The sequence below is a fragment of the Nerophis lumbriciformis genome, linkage group LG15, assembly GCF_033978685.3.
Source record: "Nerophis lumbriciformis linkage group LG15, RoL_Nlum_v2.1, whole genome shotgun sequence".
NCBI lineage: Eukaryota > Metazoa > Chordata > Actinopteri > Syngnathiformes > Syngnathidae > Nerophis > Nerophis lumbriciformis.
Window position 1 is genome coordinate 36343576 of NC_084562.2, and position 26020 is coordinate 36369595.

Below are 26020 nucleotides of genomic sequence, written 5' to 3' on the forward strand. Positions count from 1 at the left end.
TGTAGGTACCGTACATAAAATGGGCAATAACTACAAAAGACACCTCAAAATATACAAAAAATACACATCTGAAAAGTTGTAAAGCTGCAGTGCATACATCTAAACTAACCTTTATATGAATGAGGCACATTTCTAGGCATTTTTTAATTTTTAAAGAAACATCAACACAAGTGGTGCAAGGTGTATCTCTATTTAACCGTTCCATAATGAATAAAACAATACACAATTTCATATCTAATCGATGAAATTTTGACAATGAAGATTTGCGCTCGACTACTCTACCGAATGCAGCTGAGATAGGCTCCAGCACCCCCCGCGACCCCAAAAGGGACAAGCGGTAGAAAAGGGATGGATGGATACTCTACCATACGCTACATTATCGAGTGCATGTGCCTCCCACCATTCAGACAAACTTACAGAGACAGATGCTACATACAAAGCCAGTTTATTGCAACACACCTTATGAACTCAAAGATCCTCCACCATCCTTCACATTTGGCGTTTGGAACTACTAAGGTTTACTTTAAGGTATGAATGACCCTGTTGGCAAACACGTTGTGGACAAACGTACAACTGAAAGTTGCATGTGTCACACAAACATCACCCAGATGCAAAAACAGGTGAATAAAACAATAACAGAAAGCACATAGGCTACAAACGTTAACCGGGGGTCAGCACACGATTCAAAGAGGGCCAAAAAAAACAATCAGGCCACTGCTGTTGACATGCTACCGGTACTCCTTTTTTTGTTGTAGACAACGGCAGGTTTTAGAACATTCTGCATTGACATTTTTTGGGGGTAATTTCAATAAAAAAATGTTTTTGTCATTTCAATAAACTACATGTTAAAAAAGGCACGAACGTTTCTCTTTTTTGTAAAACAGTAAATGTTGTGTATCATTGCACCCTTAATCAACAGTTATTTTTCTGAGAGGACAGACTCACCGATCTGCAGTAGTGTCTCCTCCATACTGTTGGTGGCAGTTATCATAGCTACAGAGGCCCCCAATGGGTCACTATCAGGAAACTGTACAGCCTCCGGGACAGTTCTGCGTTCACTCAGACCTAATGGACCTGCTAAAAGCTCAAATTCCTCCTCCCCAGTGAGCTTCTCATCTTCATCAACATCCATCATGTCCCAGTCTTCTGTGGAGTGAAGGACAAACGCATGAATGCGAAAATAAAATGAAAACGCGAAGAATGTATCATTTTATACTGTATTATTATTCTTGTTTTCATGTACATTGTACCTTCATACACACTGTCCTGCTTTCCCAGAAGATCAGGAGCCTGGCCCTTATATCTGAAAACACAGCAAAGTAATAGAAGCCAAATAATTATATTGTTACAGAAAATTAAAATATGCCATTTAAATAATACATCTAAATGTGGCATTATCTCCCAAAAGTCCAAACTCTGATGACCAATAACCAGCACAAAAAAACAAACATATGAGGGGCAGACAGAAGGAATACATGGAGTAGTGACGACTTTAAAAATGAAAAACTGATTATAACACATTATTAAAAGTGTGCATATACCTCTCAATAATCGGGACTTTCGCCTTGCTTTTGATGGCTAAATATTTCTCTCTGCAGGCACCACAAAGCAGGTAGTAGGGGTTTCCGCTGCCACATTCTCCTCCAAACCAGCCGTCTACGTATGAGCCGTTACTACGGTAGCCTTGTCGGTTGGCACTGCGACCACAACCCGGGTGGCTTTTCTTCATATGTTGATTAAAGTTGGCTACATTGGCTTCGCAGAGTTCACACACCACAACTTCATCTCGATCCTCTGTTTCACATGCGTGCTGAGACGTGGCAATATGTCAAAAAAAGAAACAGGTTCACATACATTAAAATAAGTTGCAACATTTAGACGGGCACTCATGAAATGTTAGTCAGAGATATTAGTCAATGGCAACTTTGTGTTAGTAAATTATTTGGCAATATTAAAACATTTCAGTGCAATGTAACCTGTTTAAGTTGACGACCCTTGTACTGGCTGACTGGCATTGTCGCCTTAACCCAAATCAAAACCTAAATACGCCTTTGCTTGCACATATCCTTGAGACATAAAGAATGGCCGATAAATTATTTTTCAACCAAAGTCAGTTCCTCCATTTGTGCATATTTTTTTTTTTTAGATTTTCTGTTTTCATATGATATTTTATCCATCCATCCATTTTCTACCGCTTGTCCCTTTCGGGGTCGAGGGGGGTCGCTGGAGCCTATCTCAGCTGCATTCGGGCGGAAGGCGGTGTACACCTGGACAAGTCGCCACCTCATCGCAGGGCCAACACAGACAGACAACATTCACACTCACATTCACACACTAGGGCCAATTTAGTGTTGCCAATCAACCTATCCCCAGGTGCATGTCTTTGGAGGTGGGAGAAAGCCGTAGTACCCGGAGAACCCACGCAGTCACGGGGAAAACATGCAAACTCCACACAGAAAGATCCCGAGCCCGGGATTGAACTCAGGACTACTCAGGACCTTCATATTGTGAGGCACATGCACTAATCCCTGTTCCACCGTGCTGGGGTTGAAAACTCCCAAGAGGCAAAAGAAAACGGGGAAGACCATTAACAACATGGAGAAAAATAATAGATAAAGACCTCACAAGCAAAAATAGTACCTGGGAACAAGCTAAATCAATAGCCGAGAACCGAACGCAGTGGAGGAACTTTGCGGATCGATGCCCTTTAGAGCAGTGGTCCCCAACCACCGGGCCGCGGCCCGGTACCGGTTCGTGGATCGATTTGTACCGGGCCGCACAAGAAATTTTAAAAATAAAAATTTTATTTTTTTATTTTTTATTAAATCAACATAAAAAACATAAGATGCACTTACAATTAGTGCACCAACCCAAAAAAACCTCCCTCCCCCATTTACACTCATTCGCACAAAATGGTTGTTTCTCTCTGTTATTAATATTTCTGGTTCCTACATTATATATCAATATAGATCAATACAGTCTGCAGGGATACAGTCTGTAAGCACACATGATTGTATTTTTTTATGACCAAAAAAAAAACAAAAAAAAAAACATTTTTACCATAACCCCCCCCCTCCCCCGGTCCGTGGGACAAATTTTCAAGCGTTGACCGGTCCGTAGCTACAAAAAGGTTGGGGACCACTGCTTTAGAGGACGGAACGACCAAAAGTCTAAGGTAAGGTCTAATCAACACTTTTTAAATATCTACAGATCTGCAGTTTTGTTTATAATACTTTCCCTAGGTTTTCCCGATTTACCAACTGACAGTTTTAGATCTTCTGACGCTTCCAACTTTAAAAGGATCAATTACATGTATTTATAAACACATTTTTCTTTTACACCGTGAGTCTCTAAATTCAATTAAGTCACTTTGGGAAGAGGATTTGGGAGTGACCCTATGTGAATATAGCTGGACAGAGACTTTTGTAGATTTATTTGTGCAAGATACAGCCTCATCCAATGCAAGCTAATACACCCTTCACTGGCTCCCTGTGCGTTACCGAATACATTTTAAACTCCTTTTATTTGTTTTTAAATGTCTAAACAACCTCGCGCCAACCTATCTCTCCGACCTCCTTCAGCCTTACTGCCCCACCCGATCCTTAAGATCAGCCGATCAGCTGCTGTTGACGGTCCCTGACACAAGGCTGAAGCTTAGAGGTGACAGAGCTTTCGCCGTTGCTGCTCCCAAGCTCTGGAACGACCTACCCCTGAGTGTTAGACAAGCCTCCTCTCTTCCTGTTTTTAAATCTCTCTTAAAAACATACTTTTATTCCATGGCTTTTAACACTGAGTGATATCCATCCTGCAATGGCGCCCCATAATACACCTGCTGTGATCCTGTTTTTATGTTTTTATGTTTTTATTAATTCTATTTTAATTATTTATTTTTTTATCATGTTCTGTTTGTGTTGTGTTGTGTTTGCTCGGTACTCGTTTTATCTTTTAACCTGCTCATTGTACAGCACTTTGGCTACCCCTGTGGTAAATTTTAAATGTGCTTTATAAATAAAGTTGATTTGATTTGATTTGATCATACTTATTATACCAAGGTTTGACTAGCTAAGATGTATGGCGGAATATCTGAATCGTGTGACCGGTGCCAACAGTCCCCAGCTAACTTAATACATATGTAATGGCTCTGACAATCCCTGTGCAGTTATTGCACTGAAATGTTTAATACTTTGTCTTTGGTACTAGGATTAAACTGAATCCTCTAAATGGACAATTAGGGGTAGCCCCTCTGTTATCTTCTCTCAGCAAATCCATAAGAATCTGGTGGCATTCAATACTTCGTTAGCTAGAAGACTTATTGTGCTTAACTGGAAGGCTGCAGCGCCTCCCTACCACACCTGCTGGATCAAAGATATTCTTTATTTCCGTAAATTGGAGAAAATCAGGTTGACATTGAACGGTTGATTTGTAAAATCTTAAGAAGTATAGGGTCATTTCTTAAAATATGTAAAGGAGACTGGTCACCAGTTTGACACCGATTGAGATGTGGTTGAATTGCGCAGGATTGAGGAGCCTTTTATTTGCTTTTGTGTATTGCTGCACCATGTTAGAGCCATTCAGAAGTGTAGATGTCTGTGGCTTCATATCAATATTTGCCTGTACTTATTGTATTATTGTTGTGTGTATTAAAGATATGTATATTGTATTGTATTTCTGTTAACTGTATGTCAAAGAATTCCAATAAACAAATGTTTACAAAAATTAAAATACAAAAAACAAGCATGTGTTTTTAATGTGTATGTAAAAATGAAGTCATGCAGTACTGACACCAGGTTATAGCAGCCCTCTGTTCAGGGCATTAAATCACACACACCCATGTTGGCCAATCCAGTACCTCCGGGATCCACATTCCCAGAATGTCAGGTTCACTGGCAAGATCCTGTCCAAACATGACCTCCATCGCCTCCTCATCAAGGTCCATCTCAAGCTCTTCATCCAGAAAGTTGAAGTCATAAAGGGCGCCTGGGTCTTGTTGTTGCTGGTGAGTGGGAACCTCCCTGCGTGACTGGCTGTGGTGGGCCTGCACTGAGCGGTACAATCCAGCTTGCAGAAAAAAGAAAGTGATGTAATCAAGTGTAATCTTAATTTGATCCTTGACTGACTGTAAGGATGTCTAATGCTCACCAGCACGGGCAAACAATCTGCGAGCAGCCAGATCGAAGTGATGTTTCCGAGAAACAGAAGATCGTCCTCTTAGGGCGACTCCAGAGGAGGCTGTTGCACTATCGTGCTCTTGTCCCTCAGGACTACAAAGTGCACATGCAGTTCATTAATTCAAAATGTCCATCTTATCATTTCATCTTAACAGTTAGGTTAACTTAATTAAAATGTATTAAATAGTCACCTAATTGACTATAAGAAATTATGGGGTCCCACATGATTTATAAAAATGTGGAATTATGCTTTAAAATAGGAAGAGTGAGAGGCAGTGAATAGTGAAGTGAATTATATTTATATAGCGCTTTTCTCTTGAGACTCAAAGCGCTTTATATAGTGAAACCCATTATCTATATCTTTAGGCTACATTTAAATGAGTGTGGGTGGCACTGGGTGCAGGTGCATGGGTAAAGTGTCTTGCCCAAGGACACGACGGCAGTGACTAGGATGATGGAAACGGGACTCGAACCTGGAACCCTCAAGTTACTGGCACGGCCGCTCTACCAACCTAGCCATGCCGCCCAAATATACTTTCCGATGCGCTCTACAGTATATTAGGGGTGCTACAAAAACGATTAACATCCGAATCGTGATTATTCATTTAGATTCTAAATCAATTCATACTCTTAGGTGACTATTCACAAAAAAAAGCAAATATAGTTGTCGAGAGGCTAAACGGGGGGAAAACTTGCACCTGCCGGACACGCTGGCTTGTCCAAAAATGATCGCTTCAATGTTGTTGCGTTTTAAATATTTATTTGCTTGAAAATAATGGTGAACAAACTTTCCAAACTAAATGCAAAATAAGAATAAATGCCATCTTAAATGTGTTCTATCAAAGCGCTGTCAATGCATTCTATCAAATTAAATGCAGTCAGCAGAGTATGACATTCCCTGTCACCGTCTCACTCCCTCAATGAGCACACCAGGTGAACTGCTGATAATACTACACTGACGTGTAACACACCCCATGTGACTCATATCCCCATTAATCACCAAATGACAAGTCAATCAAGTGTGCAAAGAAAATGCACCACAAATAATACAAATAACATTAGGTGACACCTACACATACTTTTAAAATACATAAATCAAAAATACATTTTTAGACCATCTCCACGCTTACTTGCTGCGCATATACGTCATATGTTAGCTGCCAAGACAAGCTTTTGTATTCTTTAACCTGTTTTGAAAAGGTTTTATTCAATTTTTATACCAAATAATATTTTGCGAGAATTGGTTTGAATCTAGAATCGTGTTGAATCGCCCTATCAATCAGAATCGAATTGAGAGATGTTAAGATTCCCATCATTACTGTATATAGAGGTTAGAAAGAAACAATTCCCTGTTAAAAATTAATTTGGCTGGACAGAGCAATGTACTGGTGTTTTAACAGTAAAATGATATGTGAAGAATGTGACTTTTTTGCAGAATGACCCAAAACGACACCTACGATTCACTCGTAAAAAAAAAAAGATTAAATATTTCAGTGCAACCGTACCTCTCACTGAAGCCCTCTTCAATTTCTGAAGCATCTGCGCTGACAATGTCTCCAGTTGAACAAACATAGGTGCTCCTATCGCGAGATTTGCTTCCCACAAATGCTGTTGCACCTGGGCAGGGGGCATCAGACACATCTCCTCCAACACCGCTGCCTCTAGGCTCAACATGCTCATCATCTGTACCAGGGTGTTCTATCATCCACATGGCCAGCACTGTAATGTTCTGAGCATCTGCTTCACCTCTCGCACCTGCAAAAGGAAGAGATGTTTAACCACTTAATGTACCATAACCTGACAGTACAACTCTAATATCTTCAAAGGTCAGAATTAAGTCTAATTATTATCATACATTTTTCCCACAGGCCTGAACAGGATAAGCGGCAAACAAAATGGATGGATGGTTGGATCATTTGCTTCAATAAAGAAACAAACATGGTTAATCTGTTGTTTAAAACTGCTGACTAGTCTACTAATTAAATAGAATGGAGGGCTTGACAAACTGACCAGTCGCTTCCAAAGCTTTGGTTATTTGGCGCAAGGAGAAGCCCATCTCCAGCAGGGGTACAGCAATCGCAGGAGGCGGGGGGGATGTTGACAGCCTGCTGCTAGGGTCTGAAAGAGCTACAGCAAAGAGGAGACACCATTAAGGATTATCACAGGGTTTCCTGCAGCGCTTTGTTGTTAAGGCGGCCGCCTTAACAACAAAGAGCCACCGCCTAAACTAAAGTCTTAACAAGCTGCTCCGCTTAGTTCTGCCTCTGCCTCTGTCGGTACGTCTCTGCAGCACCCAGCATTGTCCCACCCACAGAACCATCTGATTGGTTACATGCAGAGCGGTAACAGCCAATCAGCAGTGCGTATTCCGACCGCATGAAATAGCCAATAAGCAGTGCGTATTCACCAATAAGCAGTGCGTATTCAGAGCGCATGTAACAGCCAATCAGCAGTGCGTATTCAGAGCACATGTAGTCAGTGCTCCTGCGGTCTGGTGAGCAGAAAGGTGTTTAGCAGGTAAGCATAATTATAATAAACACCTCCCAGTCAACTACTAGTAACATCACTATGAGCCCGTTGACGTTCTAGAAACATAAGCGGCAGCTCAGCTCAGCTCGCTCGCAGTCCTTGAGGTGAAGGCTAATTAGCTTTTAGCGTAACATTAGCTCATTTTGCGGTGTGTGTGTGTGTGCTACGGACAGCAAAGCCCTGTCTGTCTGTCTGAGAGAAAGACAAGCATTATTGACCTACAGCTACAGTTCACACAACTAAGTTATTTCACTTTACTGTTTTCTGTGTTGATTGAGCTGTAATGAAGCAGCAAAAAATGACATGATGTTAAATGAAGAGTTTCCTGAAGCTATCTCTGATAGTTGAAATAATAATGTAACTGCATCATAAAGCCTACATGAACTCCATGCTGTTCAGGGATGAATAGTCTCTCCTATTGCTATTGTACTATTTTTTCAGCTATAGTTACATTAATCATTAGTAATGTAGCAGCCTAGTTTTGAATGGCAGGGTCCCTGCTATCACAGGTTGATAAAAATATAACATTAACATAACAAAAATCAACTACAGGCTTCCCAAATGCTGTAATAAATTAAGCATGATGAGTTGAGCATATGTCAGCATGTAGCCCCACTTTTAACTCATTTTTTCAAACGCTTATTGCAAACGCTTACTTACAGTAAGTCATTAATTTGACTTTGTAAGTCATTATTTTGACTTAGTAAGTCATAATAATGACATACTTAGTATCTCAGGTAACTAGTACTGTTTTGTTTTTACTTTACGGAAAAAATATCGAGATGTATATCGTATATCCCCATTCAGCAAATGGAGCAGAAAACACAACCAAAACTTTTAGGCTTCTTCACGTGACAAAGCCGGCCTACGTCACCACAGTCTGTAGTCTATTGCCCCCCCAGGCTGTGGTGGCAGCGACGAGGTGGAGAAGTGATGGCGACACGCCGAGGTACATCAATCCTTACACCCACCCACCTCCTTCCCCGGTCTGTCCGCCGGAGAGACACCACCTTAACTAACACATTTTCTGGTGGAAACACTGTATCATGAAATGTAAATACGATATATGAAGCAACAAAATTGTGTGTTAAATATTCGGGCTGTCTTCAACTAAGGATTTTTATAATTTAATCGGATAGCGTTTTCTTTTTCTTTTTTTTTTAAGAGCATAGCTAATGGGGATCCCCACATATAAAGAGTTCTCTAAGTCAGATAAACAAATAAAAATAGTAAAGTTTAGTGAGGTCCCTTGATAGGCAGCAGTGTGGTATGCTTCGGCTCTGGCGGAGTGCCGATTAGGCAATCAAACTTAGAGGAAGTAGAAGTTGCAACAAAGTTTTCGGAGTTGAATATGCGGAAGGCTCATTAACATTGTGGAAGGATGATTACCCGCGGGAGCAGTGAGGGAGGTCTACGGCCCTAGGTAACTGGTCCTAGCTACACCCCATAGGCGCACCAGGGTTGATGGGCTGGCTTTGACCTGCCCGAGGTGCGCGTTGGCCCTAATCTCGAAATATTTTCCCACTACAGGTCTGTGGGGGTCTCAGTTACTCAACTAGCTTCCCCCCCAAAGAAAGAGGGAAATTCAATGTCTGACATGTCGACTGCGAGGTTGATAGTCCAATCTGACTCCTCTGAATCAAATCGTCAAGACAGCCATAGAGTAGATATTATACACTGGAACTAAACAGTCTGAGTAAATTACTGTATATGAAAAACATTCTTGAGATTCAGCCCTTGAAAAGCATTTTTTGTTCTTGCGACGTGTATTTGGCGTGTGTTTATGGATTTACTAAAGCATTTGACACAATCACAATATCTTAACTAAAAAAATGTAACTGTATGGCATCAGAGGGTTGGTCTTAAACTGGAATAGAAGCTATTTAACTAACAGGAAGCAATATGTTATCAGTGAATTCTCAGAGTTCGTTGCTGATCTAGTGACGCACGCCAACAATATAATCATAATGGGGGACTTTAATATCCATATGAATACCCCATCGGACCCTCCGTGCGTGGCGCTCCAGACTATAATTGATAGCTGTGGTCTTACACAAATAATAAATGAACCCACACATCGCAACGGTAATACGATAGATGTGCTTGTCAGGGGCGTCACCACCTCCAAAGTTATGATACTCCCGTATACAAAAGTAATGTCTGATCATTACCTTATAAAATTCGAAGTTCTGACTCATTGTCAACAAGCTAATAATAATAATAATAATAACTGCTATAGCAGCCGCAACATTAATGCTGCCACAACGATGACTCTTGCTGGCCTACTGCCTTGGGTAATGGCACCATTCCCAAATTATGTGGGCTCTATTGATAACCTCATTAACAACTTTAACAATGCCCTGCGTGAAACCATTGATAGTATAGCGCCGTTAAAGCTGAAAGGGGCCCTTAAAAGGCGCACCCCATGGTTTACAGAAGAAACTAGAGCTCATAAATTATCATGTAGAAAGCTGGAACGCAAATGGCGCGCGGCTAAACTTGAGGTTTTCCATCAAGCATGGAGTGATAGTTTAATAACTTATAAACGCATGCTTACCTTAGCTAAAGCTAAATATTACTCAAATCTCATCCGCCTCAACAAAAACGATCCTAAATTTTTGTTTAGTACAGTAGCATCACTAACTCAACGAGGGACTCCTCCCAGTAGCTCCACCCACTTAGCAGATGACTATGAATTTATTTAATAAGAAAATTTAACTCATTAAAAAGGAGATTAAAGACAACGCATCCTAGCTACAACTGGGTTTTATTAACACAGATACGACTGTATATACGACGGATACTGCCCTCCAAAATAGTCTCTCTCTTTTTGATGAAATAACATTAGAGGAACTATTACGGCGTGCAAGTGGGATAAAACAAACAACATGTTTACTTGACCCACTTCCTGGGAAACTTATCAAGGAGCTTTTTGCATTATTAGGTCCATCGGTGCTAAATATTATAAACTTATCACTTTCCTCTAGCACTGTTCCCCCAGCATTCAAAACAGTGGTTATTCATCCTCTGCTCAAAAGACCTAACCTCGATCCTGACCTCATGGTAAACTACCGCCCGGTGTCCCACCTTCCGTTTATTTAGAAAATCCTCGAAAAGATTGTTGCACAGCAGCTAAATGAACACTAAGTGTCTAACAATCTCTGTGAACCCTTTCAATCCGGTTTCAGGGCAAATCACTCTACGGAGACAGCCCTCGAAAAATGACTAATGATCGATTGCTAACGAGGGATTCTGATGCCTCATCTATGTTGCTACTTCTTGATCTTAGCGCTGCTTTCAATACCGTCGATCATAATATTTTATTAGAGCGTATCAAAACACGTATTGGTATGTCAGACTTAGCCTTGTCTTGGTTTAAGTCTTATCTTACTGAGAGGATGCAGTGCGTCTCCCATAACAATGTGAAATCGGACTATGTTAAGGTAACGTGTGGAGTTCCTCAGGGTTCGGTTCTTGGCCCTGTACTCTTTAGTATTAACATGCTGCCGCTAGGCAACATCATACGCAAATACCGTGTTAGCTTTCACTGTTATGCTGATGACACCCAACTCTACATGCCCCTAAAGCTGACCAACACGTCGGATTGTAGTCAGCTGGAGACGTGTCTTAATGAAATTAAACAATGGATGTCCGCTAACGTTTTGGAACTCAACGTCAAGAAAACGGAAATGCTGATTATCGGTCCTGCTAGACACCGACATCTATTTAATAATACCACCTTAACATTTGACAACCAAACAATTACACAAGGCAACTCGGTAAAGAATCTGGGTATTATCTTCGACCCAACTCTCTCGTTTGAGTCACACATTAAGAGTGTTACTAAAACGGCCTTCTTTCATCGCCGTAATATCACTAAAATTCGTTCCATTTTGTCCACTAGCGACGCTGAGATCAATATTCATGCGTTCGTTACGTCTCGATTACTGTAACGTGTTATTTTCGAGTCTCCCTATGTCTAGCATTAAAAGATTACAGTTGGTACAAAATGCGGCTGCTAGACTTTTGACAACAAGAAAGTTTGATCATATTACGCCTATACTGGCTCACCTGCACTGGCTTCCTGTGCACTTAAGATGTGACTTTAAGGTTTTACTACTTACGTATAAAATACTACACGGTCTAGCTCCAGCCTATCTTGCCGATTGTATTGTACCATATGTCCCGGCAAGAAATCTGCGTTCAAAGAACTTCGGCTTATTAGTGATTCCCAGAGCCCAAAAAAAGTCTGTGGGCCATAGAGCGTTTTCTATTCAGGCTCCAGTACTATGGAATGCCCTCCCGGTAACAGTTAGAGATGCTACCTCAGTAGAAGCATTTAAGTCCCATCTTAAAACTCATTTGTATACTCTAGCCTTTAAATAGACCCCCTTTTTAGACCAGTTGATCTGCCGTTTCTTTTCTTTTCTCCTCTGCACCCCTCTCCCTTGTGGAGGGGGGACACACAGGTCCGGTGGCCATGGATGAAGTGCTGGCTGTCCAGAGTGGGGACCCGGGGTGGACCGCTCGCCTGTGCATCGGTTGGGGACATCTCTGCGCTACTGACTCGTCTCCGCTTGAGATGGTCTCCTGCTGGCCCCACTATGGACTGGACTCTCGCTATTATGTTAGATCTACTATGGACTGGACTTTCACAATATTATGTCAGACCCACTCGACGTTCATTGCATCCGGTCTCCCCTAGAGGGGGGGGTCACCCACATATGCGGTCCTCTCCAAGGTTTCTCATAGTCATTCACATCGACGTCCCATTGGGGTTGTGAGTTTTTCCTTGCCCTTATGTGGGCTCTGTACCGCGGATGTCGTTGTGGCTTGTGCAGCCCTTTGAGACACTTGTGATTTAGGGCTATATAAATAAACATTGATTGATTGATTGATTGATTGATTGATTGATTGATGTGAAACTACAACACTAAATATATCCTGTGGTGTACCACAGGGATCAATACTGAGACAAAAGTTGTTGTAAAGTTACAAGAGAATTAAAGTTAGTATTATTAGCACAGGAGATTATACATATATATATATATATATATATGTATATATACATACATATACACACACACACACACATACTAGAAATGCGCGGTTTGCGGACACAACCGCGGAGTCCGCGGATTATCCGCGGATCGGGCGGATGAAATTAAAAAAAATAAGATTTTATCCGCGCGCGGGTCGGGTGGGGTGGATTAATTAGATATATTTTTATTTTTTTTATTTTTTATTTTTTTTGCGGGTGGCAGTTAAACCAATTCGGAAATATATATACATAGTTAAATGTTGTTACCCACATACGAAAAACGAGCAGGCACCTGCTGCATATGCCACAACAGAAGAAAAAAAAAGAAAAGAGATGGACACTTTTACGGAGCGGAGAAGGGACGCCTCGCCGGGGTCCGGGACCGAGGCCCCTTCCCCCGAGAGGGCCCCACCGGGAGCCGTAGCTGAGGCGATCCGCGAGAAGGGCCCGACGCACGTCCAGGGTCACTACCGCGCCCACCGCACCGACACCCCGCCTCGTCCGCCTTCGCCGCGGCCGGCGTCACGCGCAGCAGGTAAGCAGCTTACCTGCCCGCCACCCCCGTGGCCGGGGGCTCGTAACAGGGGTCACTCCGCGCGCTCCGCCCGCGCAGCTTACCTGCCCGCCACCCCTGTTGCCGGGGGCGCGTAACAGGGGTCACTCCGCGCGCAGTGCGCTCACGAAAGGGGTGGGGCTCACCCTGGTTGATATAGAGAGCAGGACGGTGGCCATGGAAGTCGGAACCCGCTAAGGAGTGTGTAACAACCCACCTGCCGAATCAACTAGCCCTGAAAATGGATGGCGCTGGAGCGTCGGGCCCATATACCCGGCCGTCGCCGGCAGCGAGACGCCCTTGGAGGTGCGCTCAGCGCGGCTCCCATATGATTGCGCACTGGTGTGCGTCTGGGTCGTGACAGCGTGGCACGCGAAAGTCTGTGCTGCATTGGATCAGTCTCCTTTCTTTAACAGGCAAAAGCTTTATAACCTCAGTGAGGTTATAAAGCTTGCGCACCAAACACGAAGCAAGGCCATGGTGCAGGAGAACAAAGGACTTCTTTCATTTAAGGTTTGTGATAAACCATCAAACTCATTCGTTAAAAGGACTCTATAGTAATATAAAGCGAGTTTTTCTGGACATTATCATGCAAGAAAAGTTTATTTTTGGGACCGCGATCACCGCGTAATGATTTTTAAAGGTTGTATTACAAACATTTAACTGTCCCATGTGATCAGCCAGTGCGATTGGAAATCCATGCTCAATTATTGCCTCCGTAAATAAAACTTCGGCATTTATCACATCCAAAGAATCTGTTTGGGCGACGAAAAACGTTGAAAGTTTTCCACTTGTATCGCTAGCAACAGCATTAGACTTGTGTTTTTTTGTCCCAACGTGGTCTTTTACATCGCTAATTCCTCCGTGTTCGATCGAAAAATCTTGTCTGCACAAGGTGCAATTCGCGTAGTTTTCACCCTTTTTTTTTTTTTTTAAATTAATGAAAAACCCGGAATAGGTTGATGAAAACCGTACGAATTACGGGAAAACCGGAGTAGTTGGCAGGCTCACTAATGCCTTGCATCATCTATATTAGATCGGGCGGATGGCGGGCGGGTGCAGTTCTGATCAAACGTTACATCGGGTGGATGGCGGATGGTTGACGACTTTCTGACGCGGTTGCGGATGAAATAAATTGCCTATCCGCGCATCTCTAACACACACAAACACACACACAAATTAGGGCTGTGAATCTTTGGGTGTCCCACGATTCGATTCAATATCGATTCTTGGGGTCACGATTCGATTCAAAATCGATTTTTTTTTTCAATTCAACATGATTCTCGATTCAAAAACGATTTTTTCCCGATTCAAAACGATTCTCTATTCATTCAATACATAGGATTTCAGTAGGATCTACCCCAGTCTGCTGACATGCAAGCAGAGTAGTAGATTTTTGTAAAAAGCTTTTATAATTGTAAAGGACAATGTTTTATCAACTGATTGCAATAATGAAAATTTGTTTTAACTATTAAATGAACCAAAAATATGACTTATTTTATCTCTGTGAAAATATTGGACACAGCGTGTTGTCAAGCTTATGAGATGTGATGCAAGTGTAAGCCACTGTGACACTATTGTTCTTTTTTTTTTTTTTTTTTTTTTTTACAAATGTCTAATGATAATGTCAATGAGGGATTTTTAATCACTGCTATGTTGAAATTGTAACTAATGATACTGTTGTTGATAACATTAATTTTTGTTTCACTACTTTTGGTTTGTTCTGTGTCGTGTTTGTGTCTCCTCTCAATTGCTCTGTTCATTGCAGTTCTGAGTGTTGCTGGGTCGGGTTTGGTTTTGGAATTGGATTGCATTGTTATGGTATTGCTGTGTATTGTTTTGTTGGATTGATTATTATTATTATTTTTTTTTTTAATTAAAAAAATAAAAAATAAATCAATTTTTTTTAAATGAGAATCGAACCCAACGTAAGAATCGCGATTCGAATACGAATCGATTCTCCCCCCACCCCTAATATACATATACATATATATATATATATATATATATATATAAACCACGTTTCCATATGAGTTGGGAAATTGTGTTAGATGTAAATATAAACGGAATACAATGATTTGCAAATCCTTTTCAACCCATATTCAGTTGAATGCACTAGAAAGACAACATATTTGATGTTCAAACTCATAAACTTATTTTTTTTTTTGCAAATAATAATTAACTTAGAATTTCATGGCTGCAACACGTGCCAAAGTAGTTGGGAAAGGGCATGTTCACCACTGTGTTACATCACCTTTTCTTTTAACAACACTCAATAAACGATTGGGAACTGAGGAAACTAATTGTTGAAGCTTTGAAAGTGGAATTATTTCCCATTCTGGTTTTATGTAGAGCTTCAGTCGTTCAACAGTCCGGGGTCTCCGCTGTCGTATTTTACGCTTCATAATGCGCCACACATTTTCGATGGGAGACAGGTCTGGACTGTAAGCGGGTCAGGAAAGTACCCGCACTCTTTTTTTACGAAGCCACGCTGCTGTAACACGTGCTGAATGTGGCTTGGCATTGTCTTGCTGAAATAAGCAGGGGCGTCCATGAAAAAGACGGCGCTTAGATGGCAGCATATGTTGTTCCAAAACCTGTTTGTACCTTTCAGCATTAATGGTGCCTTCACAGATGTGTAAGTTACCCATGCCTTGGGCACTAATGCACCCCCATACCATCACAGGTGCTGGCTTTTGAACTTTGCGTCGATAACAGTCTGGATGGTTTGCTTCCCCTTTGGTCCGGATGACACGATGTCGAATATTTCCAAAAACAACTTGAAATGTGGACTCGTCAGACCACAGAACACTTTTCTACTTTGCATGAGTCCATCTTAGATGATCTCGGGCCCAGAGAAGCCGGCGGCGTTTCTGGATGTTGTTGATAAATGGCTTTCGCTTTGCATAGTAGAGCTTTAACTTGCACTTACAGATGTAGCGACGGTCTGTATTTAGTGACAGTGGTTTTCTGAAGTGTTCCTGAGCCCATGTGGTGATATCCTTTAGAGATTGATGTCGGTTTTTGAAGGTCACGGTCATTCAATGTTGGTTTCCGGCCATGTCGCTTACGTGGAGTGATTTCTCCAGATTCTCTGAACCTTTTGATGATATTATGGACCGTAGATGTTGAAATCCCTAAATTTCTTGCAATTGCACTTTGAGAAACGTTGTTCTTAAACTGTTTGACTATTTGCTCACGCAGTTGTGGACAAAGGGGTGTACCTTGCCCCATCATTTTTTTTGTGAAAGACTGAGCATTTTTGGGAAGCTGTTTTTATACCCAATCATGGCACCCACCTGTTCCCAATTAGCCTGCACACCTGTGGGATGTTCCAAATAAGTGTTTGATGAGCATTCTTCAACTTTATCAGTATTTATTGCCACCTTTCCCAACTTCTTTGTCACGTGTTGCTGGCATCAAATTCTAAAGTTAATGATTATTTGCAAAAAAAAATGTTTATCAGTTTAAACATCAAATATGTTGTCTTTGTAGCATATTCAACTGAATATGGGTTGAAAATGATTTGCAAATCATTGTATTCCGTTTATATTTACATCTAACACAATTTCCCAACTCATATGGAAACGGGGTTTGTATATATATATATATATATATATATATATATATATATATATATATATATATATATGTGTGTATATATATATATATATATATATATATATATATATATATATATATATATGTATATATATAAATATACACACACATATACGTGTATATATATAAATATACACACACATATACGTATATATATAAATATACACACACATATACGTATATATATAAATATACACACACATATACAGGTAAAAGCCAGTAAATTAGAATATTTTGAAAAACTTGATTTATTTCAGTAATTGCATTCAAAAGGTGTAACTTGTACATTATATTTATTCATTGCACACAGACTGATGCATTTAAATGTTTATTTCATTTAATTTTGATGATTTGAAGTGGCAACAAATGAAAATCCAAAATTCCGTGTGTCACAAAATTAGAATATTACTTAAGGCTAATACAAAAAAGGGATTTTTAGAAATGTTGGCCAACTGAAAAGTATGAAAATGAAAAATATGAGCATGTACAATACTCAATACTTGGTTGGAGCTCCGTTTGCCTCAATTACTGCGTTAATGCGGCGTGGCATGGAGTCGATGAGTTTCTGGCACTGCTCAGGTGTTATGAGAGCCCAGGTTGCTCTGATAGTGGCCTTCAACTCTTCTGCGTTTTTGGGTCTGGCATTCTGCATCTTCCTTTTCACAATACCCCACAGATTTTCTATGGGGCTAAGGTCAGGGGAGTTGGCGGGCCAATTTAGAACAGAAATACCATGGTCCGTAAACCAGGCACGGATCGATTTTGCGCTGTGTGCAGGCGCCAAGTCCTGTTGGAACTTGAAATCTCCATCTCCATAAAGCAGGTCAGCAGCAGGAAGCATGAAGTGCTCTAAAACTTGCTGGTAGACGGCTGCGTTGACCCTGGATCTCAGGAAACAGAGTGGACCGACACCAGCAGATGACATGGCACCCCAAACCATCACCCAACCATGCAAATTTTGCATTTCCTTTGGAAATCGAGGTCCCAGAGTCTGGAGGAAGACAGGAGAGGCACAGGATCCACGTTGCCTGAAGTCTAGTGTAAAGTTTCCACCATCAGTGATGGTTTGGGGTGCCATGTCATCTGCTGGTGTCGGTCCACTCTGTTTCCTGAGATCCAGGGTCAACGCAGCCGTCTACCAGCAAGTTTTAGAGCACTTCATGCTTCCTGCTGCTGACCTGCTCTATGGAGATGGAGATTTCAAGTTCCAACAGGACTTGGCGCCTGCACACAGCGCAAAATCTACCCGTGCCTGGTTTACGGACCATGGTATTTCTGTTCTAAATTGGCCCGCCAACTCCCCTGACCTCAGCCCCATAGAAAATCTGTGGGGTATTGTGAAAAGGAAGATGCAGAATGCCAGACCCAAAAACGCAGAAGAGTTGAAGGCCACTATCAGAGCAACCTGGGCTCTCATAACACCCGAGCAGTGCCAGAGACTCATCGACTCCATGCCACGCCGCATTAACGCAGTAATTGAGGCAAACGGAGCTCCAACCAAGTATTGAGTATTGTACATGCTCATATTTTTCATTTTCATACTTTTCAGTTGGCCAACATTTCTAAAAATCCCTTTTTTGTATTAGCCTTAAGTAATATTCTAATTTTGTGACACACGGAATTTTGGATTTTCATTTGTTGCCACTTCAAATCATCAATATTAAATGAAATAAACATTTGAATGCATCAGTCTGTGTGCAATGAATAAATATAATGTACAAGTTACACCTTTTGAATGCAATTACTGAAATAAATCAAGTTTTTCAAAATATTCTAATTTACTGGCTTTTACCTGTATATACATACCTGCCAACTTTTGAAATCAGAAAAACCTAGTAGCCAGGGTCCAAGGGCCGCAGGCCCTGGTAGGTCCAGGACAAAGTCCTGGTGGGGGGTTCAGGGCTTCGCCCCCCGACGCAAAATGATTATTAGCATTCAGACAGGTTAAAATGTTGCTAAAACCATCACTTTTCTATCAGTCACAGTGACTTTTCAAAACAAAAATATTACAGCAAAAATCATATGGGTTGATTGACATGTTTATTCTGTAAGCTAACTTCAATAGTTTGAAATTATTTTGACAGTTAATGCCAGTTATCCTGTCAACCTTTCACAAGACTTCAATTTGTTAATTGAAAGTATAAACAGTATAAACACTTTTTACAGTAAACAAATGGTAAAACAGTACTAAACAATTCCATTAAAAAAAAAATTGGTGTCATTATTAACTTTCTGTCCAAGCTTGTATAATCTACTGCCTTGTTCAATTGTAAAAAAATATTCTGTGCCTAAAATTCACATTTCTATCACAATTATCATACTGTAAACATGGTAAGCTAACTTCATTAAAATTAATAGTCCTGTCAATAGCATGGAATTACAATTCAAATGTAGTTTTTTTGTAAGCCTTTCAAAAGAATTCAAAATATGAAAAATTAATGAAAATTAATTTAAGCCATCAGACACTTGAAAAGTGGCACATCACATCTCTAATGTAATCATTTTAACTTTTCAACAGAAATAGCACTGCAAAAATATTAAGGACATACTTCTGTATTTTGGTAGTTATGCTGTCAACATTTAACAAGATTTCTTCAACTTGGACTTGAAAGCATAAATAGTACAAACACTTTTAACAGTATAACAGTACTAAACAATTCCAATAGTTAACATTGGTGTCATTACCTTTTTGTGGCTAAAATCCAAATTTATTCTATCAGATTGATCATACTGCAAAAATGATATGGTAACTTTATGATAAGTTTACTTGAAGTGGCATAAAACACTGAAAGTGATTGTTCCTATAACCCCTTTGTTTCAAATGTTTGTTCCACTTGTGGCAGTCGGGCACCAGCATACCGTCTTTGACAACTTGAAGTGGCATAAAACACTGAAAGTGGTTGTTCCTATAACCCCTTTGTTTTAAATGTTTTATGCCACTTCAAGTTGTCAAAGACGTGCTGTGAAATACAGCCGACAGGATTGCGCACCAAACACGAAGCAAGGCCAAAGCGCATGGATGGTGCAGGAGAACAAAGGACTTCTTTCATTTAAGGTTTGTGATAAACCATCAAACTCATTCGTTAAAAGGACTCTATAGTAATATAAAGTGAGTTTTTCTGGACATTATCATGCAAGAAAAGTTTATTTTTGGGACCGCGATCACCGCGTAATGATTTTTAAAGGTTGCATTACAAACATTTAACTGTCCCATGTGATCAGCCAGTGCGATTGGAAGTCCATGCTCAATTATTGCCTCCGTAAATAAAACTTCGGCATTTATCACATCCAAAGAATCTGTTTGGGCAACGAAAAACGTTTAAAGTTTTCCACTTGTATCGCTAGCAACGGCATTAGACTTGTGTTTTTTTGTCCCAACGTGGTCTTTTACATCGCTAATTCCTCCGTGTCCGATCGAAAAATCTTGTCTGCACAAGGTGCAATTCGCGTAGTTTTCACCCTTTTTTTTTTTTAATTAATGAAAAACCGTATTTTTTATCACTGCAACCGTAACCCGGAATAGGTTGATGAAAACCGTACTAATTACGGGAAAACCGGAGTAGTTGGCAGGTATGTATATATATATATATACACACACACACACACACACACACACACACACACATATATATATATATATATATATATATATATATATATATATATATATATATATATATATATATATATATATATATATATATATATATATATATATATATATATATATATATACACACACACACACACAGGTATATACACACACATTTACATACATATATGTGTGTGTGTATATACATATATATATATATATATGTGTATATATCTGTATATACATATATATGTGTATATATATATGTGTATATACATGTGTATATATATATATATATATATATATATATATATATATATATATATATATATATATACACACACACACACACACACACACACACACACACACATACATATATATATATATACACACACACACACACACACACATACATATATATATATATATATATATATATATTCAAAAAGTGCAAATTTATCCTTTGTTACTCATAAAACTTGTATTTATGTTTGAACTTTGTGCAGAACAATAATGTTATGTATGCCAAAAAAAGTATGTTTTGTGCCTATTATTTATGGATTTATTTATTTTTAAAAACTATGTGAAAATATTTTAATGTGTGTATAAGTACTTGCTTTAGCACATTCAATTATAGCATGATGATAATGATGAGATTTTTTTCTAAAATATGATTGTTTTCAGATTTCAAAACCCTTCACAAGTAGTTTGGAAATCTGTCTTTCCCAAATTAGATTTTGTTTGAGTTCATGAAATAAGAGGGCTACAAGAAGAATATGAGAAAATTTCATTCGGACTGTTACTATCAACGAGGCCTTTGAATAGCAGGCTTCAACACCGAGAAACTATAAAGCAGGCACCGCCAAACTTATTCAGCCGGGATGTTAAAACCAATCCAATGTAGCAAACATATGCTAAACATCTGAACAGAACATTATTATCTTGTGTGACAGGCGACAAAGCAAATATACATATTAATAACTAATTAACTTTATGTTTTGGAATATGATAAGGGCCAGTAAATAATTATCTGTGGGCCGAACATGGGCCCCTGACTGCACTTTGGATGGGCCTGCTATAAAGTGTTAAATAAAAGGTTAATACAGATGCACTATTTGATTATCCTGATTCCTCAGACTTTCATATTTTAACAAGTACAAGAATGTCAAGCCATGTCATTATTGTATACTTACAGGTACCTGTTCTGTTTTGTGGTCTGGTTCCCTGTGAGTCAGGAGATGTGAGGCTCTGCCTGCGGCCAACCTCATCTGTGGGCGAGGTTGGCAGAGATGACACCGGTGGTGTTTGAGCTCGCCGAGTTGGAACCAAGGAAGTAGTTGGATAGCTGCAAAACATTTGCCTGTGCAAGTACAGAAGATCGTAATCATAATTTAACAAACAAAAATAATTTATATTTGTTTAATATACTATTTTTGATCATCGTTTTTTCAGGTGTTGGAATACTTTAGTACTAGAGCAGTTTTGGTTAACTTTACGCACACATGCACATTATTTGATTTGGTTAAACTATAATCAGACAATGCTGTGTTCAGTCGTACTAACCAAAATCAAAGTTTACTAATGCCATATAAATATAATCACAAAGAGCCCGTGCAGTTAAAGGGTGCCGATGCTTTGCTTAAAGGCACAGTTAGGCTCACAATTTTTTAGAGTTAATTTCCATATTATGATTGTCTCCAAACTAAGTACTGAGGAATCACTTCCTGATGATATCCTCGCATTGTTATAACACAAGGTTAAATAACTAATATGCACGACTTATGACCTTACCTGAGGAGGCTGAGAGGCATGACCCCGGGAGACTCCGATGCAGGGGCGGTCTCAGTGTCAGTGACAGGTGTGGTTGCAGTGGTGGTATCCTCTAGAGAGGAGCTCATGAATGAGGTGGTGCTGGAGGCAGAAGGGCTTGTGGTGACAGGGGTCTGTACAAATTGCTCACCCTCTGTACCATCACCTTCACCCTCTGACTCATTCCTCACACCTAAGACAGGTGGAAGCATTCCTGTTATTTTGAGAATATTTTAAGTCAACATCACATTAGTAACAACAACTACAGCTTAAATGAGAGAAAATAGTCTTTAGTTAACTTTATTGTTAATTCATTACTTAACGTAATACTGCTTAACAAAACAAATTACTCACAGAATCTGTGCGGCATATTTTAGCTTGTTATTTTTATTCTATATAACTTGCAATTGATTGACTTAGAATACTGGGATTGCAAATTACCTAATACCTGTCATAAGCAAGTAAACCTTGATCAAATCCAAATAAAACTGTTATTTTCTCACCGGGTTTACCCTTTCTCCCACAGGATTCTTCCTGAAGCCCATTTACTACTAGCTTGTAGATCATGGCCTGGGCCCTCTCCAGGTCTGCCAGCCCCAAAGCCCGCTTGATAGGGGAACGCAAGACTGCCCGCTTTACCATATGGCGCATTAGGAATTGAAGAGCGGCCCGCATCTCCACCTCTTCTTGGCATATTGGAGAGTTGGCAGCTGTGCTTGCACTGGCACTTAGATCAGCATTGTGCCCGGTGGATTCTGGTGGGATCTTCAAAAGGAAATAACAGAACATCACTGGTATGAAACCAGGATAGGATGGTATAACAATCTGGATTTATAAATACCAAAAAAAAAAACTTCAAACGGAACGGAACAATGTGAAATAGTTTTTTATGCTACAATATATGTAATTCTTGTCACGACCAGTACCTTTGGTATAAGCAGCAGCTCAGCATATTTGCTGCAGCTAAGCAGGACACTGAGGGTCTTCATTGCTCCCAGGTAGAGGTAGGAGAGCTGCACTGCGTGGATCTCCGTTTGGGTGGCATTTAAAGAAGTGTAGGGCTCATGACTACGGGAAGCGTGCTCATGGCCTTTCTTCCGGTTTCCCTCGACAGGAGTGTGAGAGGCTACAAAGAAAAGGATGTCATTCCCACCTACCCCACCACCAACTACAGCGGAGATCTCACCATCTGACTTTGAGTTGGGTGCCACATGTGACTTGACTTCATCGAGGCTATGTGAAACTCGCAAGTCAGAGGTTGAGGGATTTGGGACAGATTCAGATCCTTTGCCAGCATTTTCTCTTGCGTCATTGTGGTTGGACATTTCACTGTCGACCTTGTCTTCGTTATTAGTTGTTTCGTGTCCTGTCGAGTGGGCATTACGATGCCTCTTGTCGTGGCGACGTGCACTGAGCTTAGCAGCCGTTTCTTCGTGGATGCTTGTAAGGTAGGTGAGATCCAACAGTAGCGAGGCTGTGAGGCCACGGAAACTTGCCACGTCGAAAGTCACAGGCTCGCAGGGCTCCAGGTTGTACAGGGGAGTGTCACTAGGTGACCAGAAAGTTGGGAAGCTTTAATTGGAGTGAGTCAAAAATTAAAAAGAGACAAGGGAAAGGAAAAACAAAGTGAGGGGAAGGGCAGAAGAGAAACAGCACAACAGGCTGGACATGAGATGGGAAAAATGCACATGTTATAGCACAAAATGCCTCACTAGATAGATTTGTCCATGCAAAGAAATATTAGGTTAAAAATGAGGTGAAATGGTACAAAGAGAAAATGTCATGTACAGTGGAGTACATATGATTGCAAGCAGCAACAGAGTGTTTCAAATAAACTTTGGTCTGCAGACATATTTTTGATAATGGTATTGCTGTTTTACTCACTTAACCATATTTGTGTTTGGTTGTGTATATTTCAACCATTAATGATTGATGATCAAAAACAAGTTGTTTTTTTTAAAGACTAATTTTAGATGTCATCATATGCAAAATTAAAATGTTCAATATCCAGAAGTATAAACTAGAAATGTGAGGTTTTGTAAAACCTAAGAGGTTTTACGACTATAATACTGTATATATTTTTTTCAATTCTTCATCTATATTTTGAATTAAGCATTACAAGTCGTTCTATGTAACAACGTTTTGTGGTTTTGATGCAATCCCATAGATTATTATTATTATTATAACTATCATCCAGAATAAAGATCTATCTTTGACTATGAGAAAGGATTGGCTCCCAAAAAATGGACAGTGATGACCAGGGATGGGAAGATTAAATGGTCTACACCAGTGGTCCCCAACCACTGGGCCGCGGATCGATTGGTACCGGGCCACACAAGAAATAAAAAAAAAAACCAAAAAAACATATATATATATATATATATACATATATATATATATATATATATATATATATATATATACATACATACATACATACATACAGGTAAAAGCCAGTAAATTAGAATATTTTGAAAAACTTGATTTATTTCAGTAATTGCATTCAAAAGGTGTAACTTGTACATTATATTTATTCATTGCACACAGACTGATGCATTCAAATGTTTATTTCATTTAATTTTGATGATTTGAAGTGGCAACAAATGAAAATCCAAAATTCCGTGTGTCACAAAATTAGAATATTACTTAAGGCTAATACAAAAAAGGGATTTTTAGAAATGTTGGCCAACTGAAAAGTATGAAAATGAAAAATATGAGCATGTACAATACTCAATACTTGGTTGGAGCTCCTTTTGCCTCAATTACTGCGTTAATGCGGCGTGGCATGGAGTCGATGAGTTTCTGGCACTGCTCAGGTGTTATGAGAGCCCAGGTTGCTCTGATAGTGGCCTTCAACTCTTCTGCGTTTTTGGGTCTGGCATTCTGCATCTTCCTTTTCACAATACCCCACAGATTTTCTATGGGGCTAAGGTCAGGGGAGTTGGCGGGCCAATTTAGAACAGAAATACCATGGTCCGTAAACCAGGCACGGGTAGATTTTGCGCTGTGTGCAGGCGCCAAGTCCTGTTGGAACTTGAAATCTCCATCTCCATAGAGCAGGTCAGCAGCAGGAAGCATGAAGTGCTCTAAAACTTGCTGGTAGACGGCTGCGTTGACCCTGGATCTCAGGAAACAGAGTGGACCGACACCAGTAGATGACATGGCACCCCAAACCATCACTGATGGTGGAAACTTTACACTAGACTTCAGGCAACGTGGATCCTGTGCCTCTCCTGTCTTCCTCCAGACTCTGGGACCTCGATTTCCAAAGGAAATGCAAAATTTGCATGGTTGGGTGATGGTTTGGGGTGCCATGTCATCTGCTGGTGTCGGTCCACTCTGTTTCCTGAGATCCAGGGTCAACGCAGCCGTCTACCAGCAAGTTTTAGAGCACTTCATGCTTCCTGCTGCTGACCTGCTCTATGGAGATGGAGATTTCAAGTTCCAACAGGACTTGGCGCCTGCACACAGCGCAAAATCTACCCGTGCCTGGTTTACGGACCATGGTATTTCTGTTCTAAATTGGCCCGCCAACTCCCCTGACCTTAGCCCCATAGAAAATCTGTGGGGTATTGTGAAAAGGAAGATGCAGAATGCCAGACCCAAAAACGCAGAAGAGTTGAAGGCCACTATCAGAGCAACCTGGGCTCTCATAACACCTGAGCAGTGCCAGAAACTCATCGACTCCATGCCACGCCGCATTA

General features: G+C 40.3%; 1 protein-coding gene across 10 annotated transcripts in view; it reads right to left on the reverse strand.

The window, feature by feature from the left end:
- herc1 (HECT and RLD domain containing E3 ubiquitin protein ligase family member 1) overlaps positions 1–26020 on the reverse strand; it is a 192752-nt gene that overhangs the window by 61507 nt on the left and 105225 nt on the right. For 4 of the 10 annotated variants that reach the window (XM_061975157.1, XM_061975158.1, XM_061975151.1 and 1 more), the window contains 11 exons: positions 23243–23888; positions 22820–23081; positions 22299–22509; positions 21701–21867; positions 7179–7295; positions 6674–6923; positions 5140–5261; positions 4829–5058; positions 1542–1810; positions 1251–1303; positions 946–1146 (listed from right to left, as the gene is read on the reverse strand). In XM_061975157.1, coding sequence (XP_061831141.1) covers positions 946–1146; positions 1251–1303; positions 1542–1810; positions 4829–5058; positions 5140–5261; positions 6674–6923; positions 7179–7295; positions 21701–21867; positions 22299–22509; positions 22820–23081; positions 23243–23888 — 2528 coding nt within the window. The remainder of the gene's footprint in view (positions 1–945; positions 1147–1250; positions 1304–1541; positions 1811–4828; positions 5059–5139; positions 5262–6673; positions 6924–7178; positions 7296–21700; positions 21868–22298; positions 22510–22819; positions 23082–23242; positions 23889–26020) is intronic. The other 6 variants (XM_061975159.1, XM_061975154.1, XM_061975161.1 and 3 more) reach the window with 5 other exon arrangements.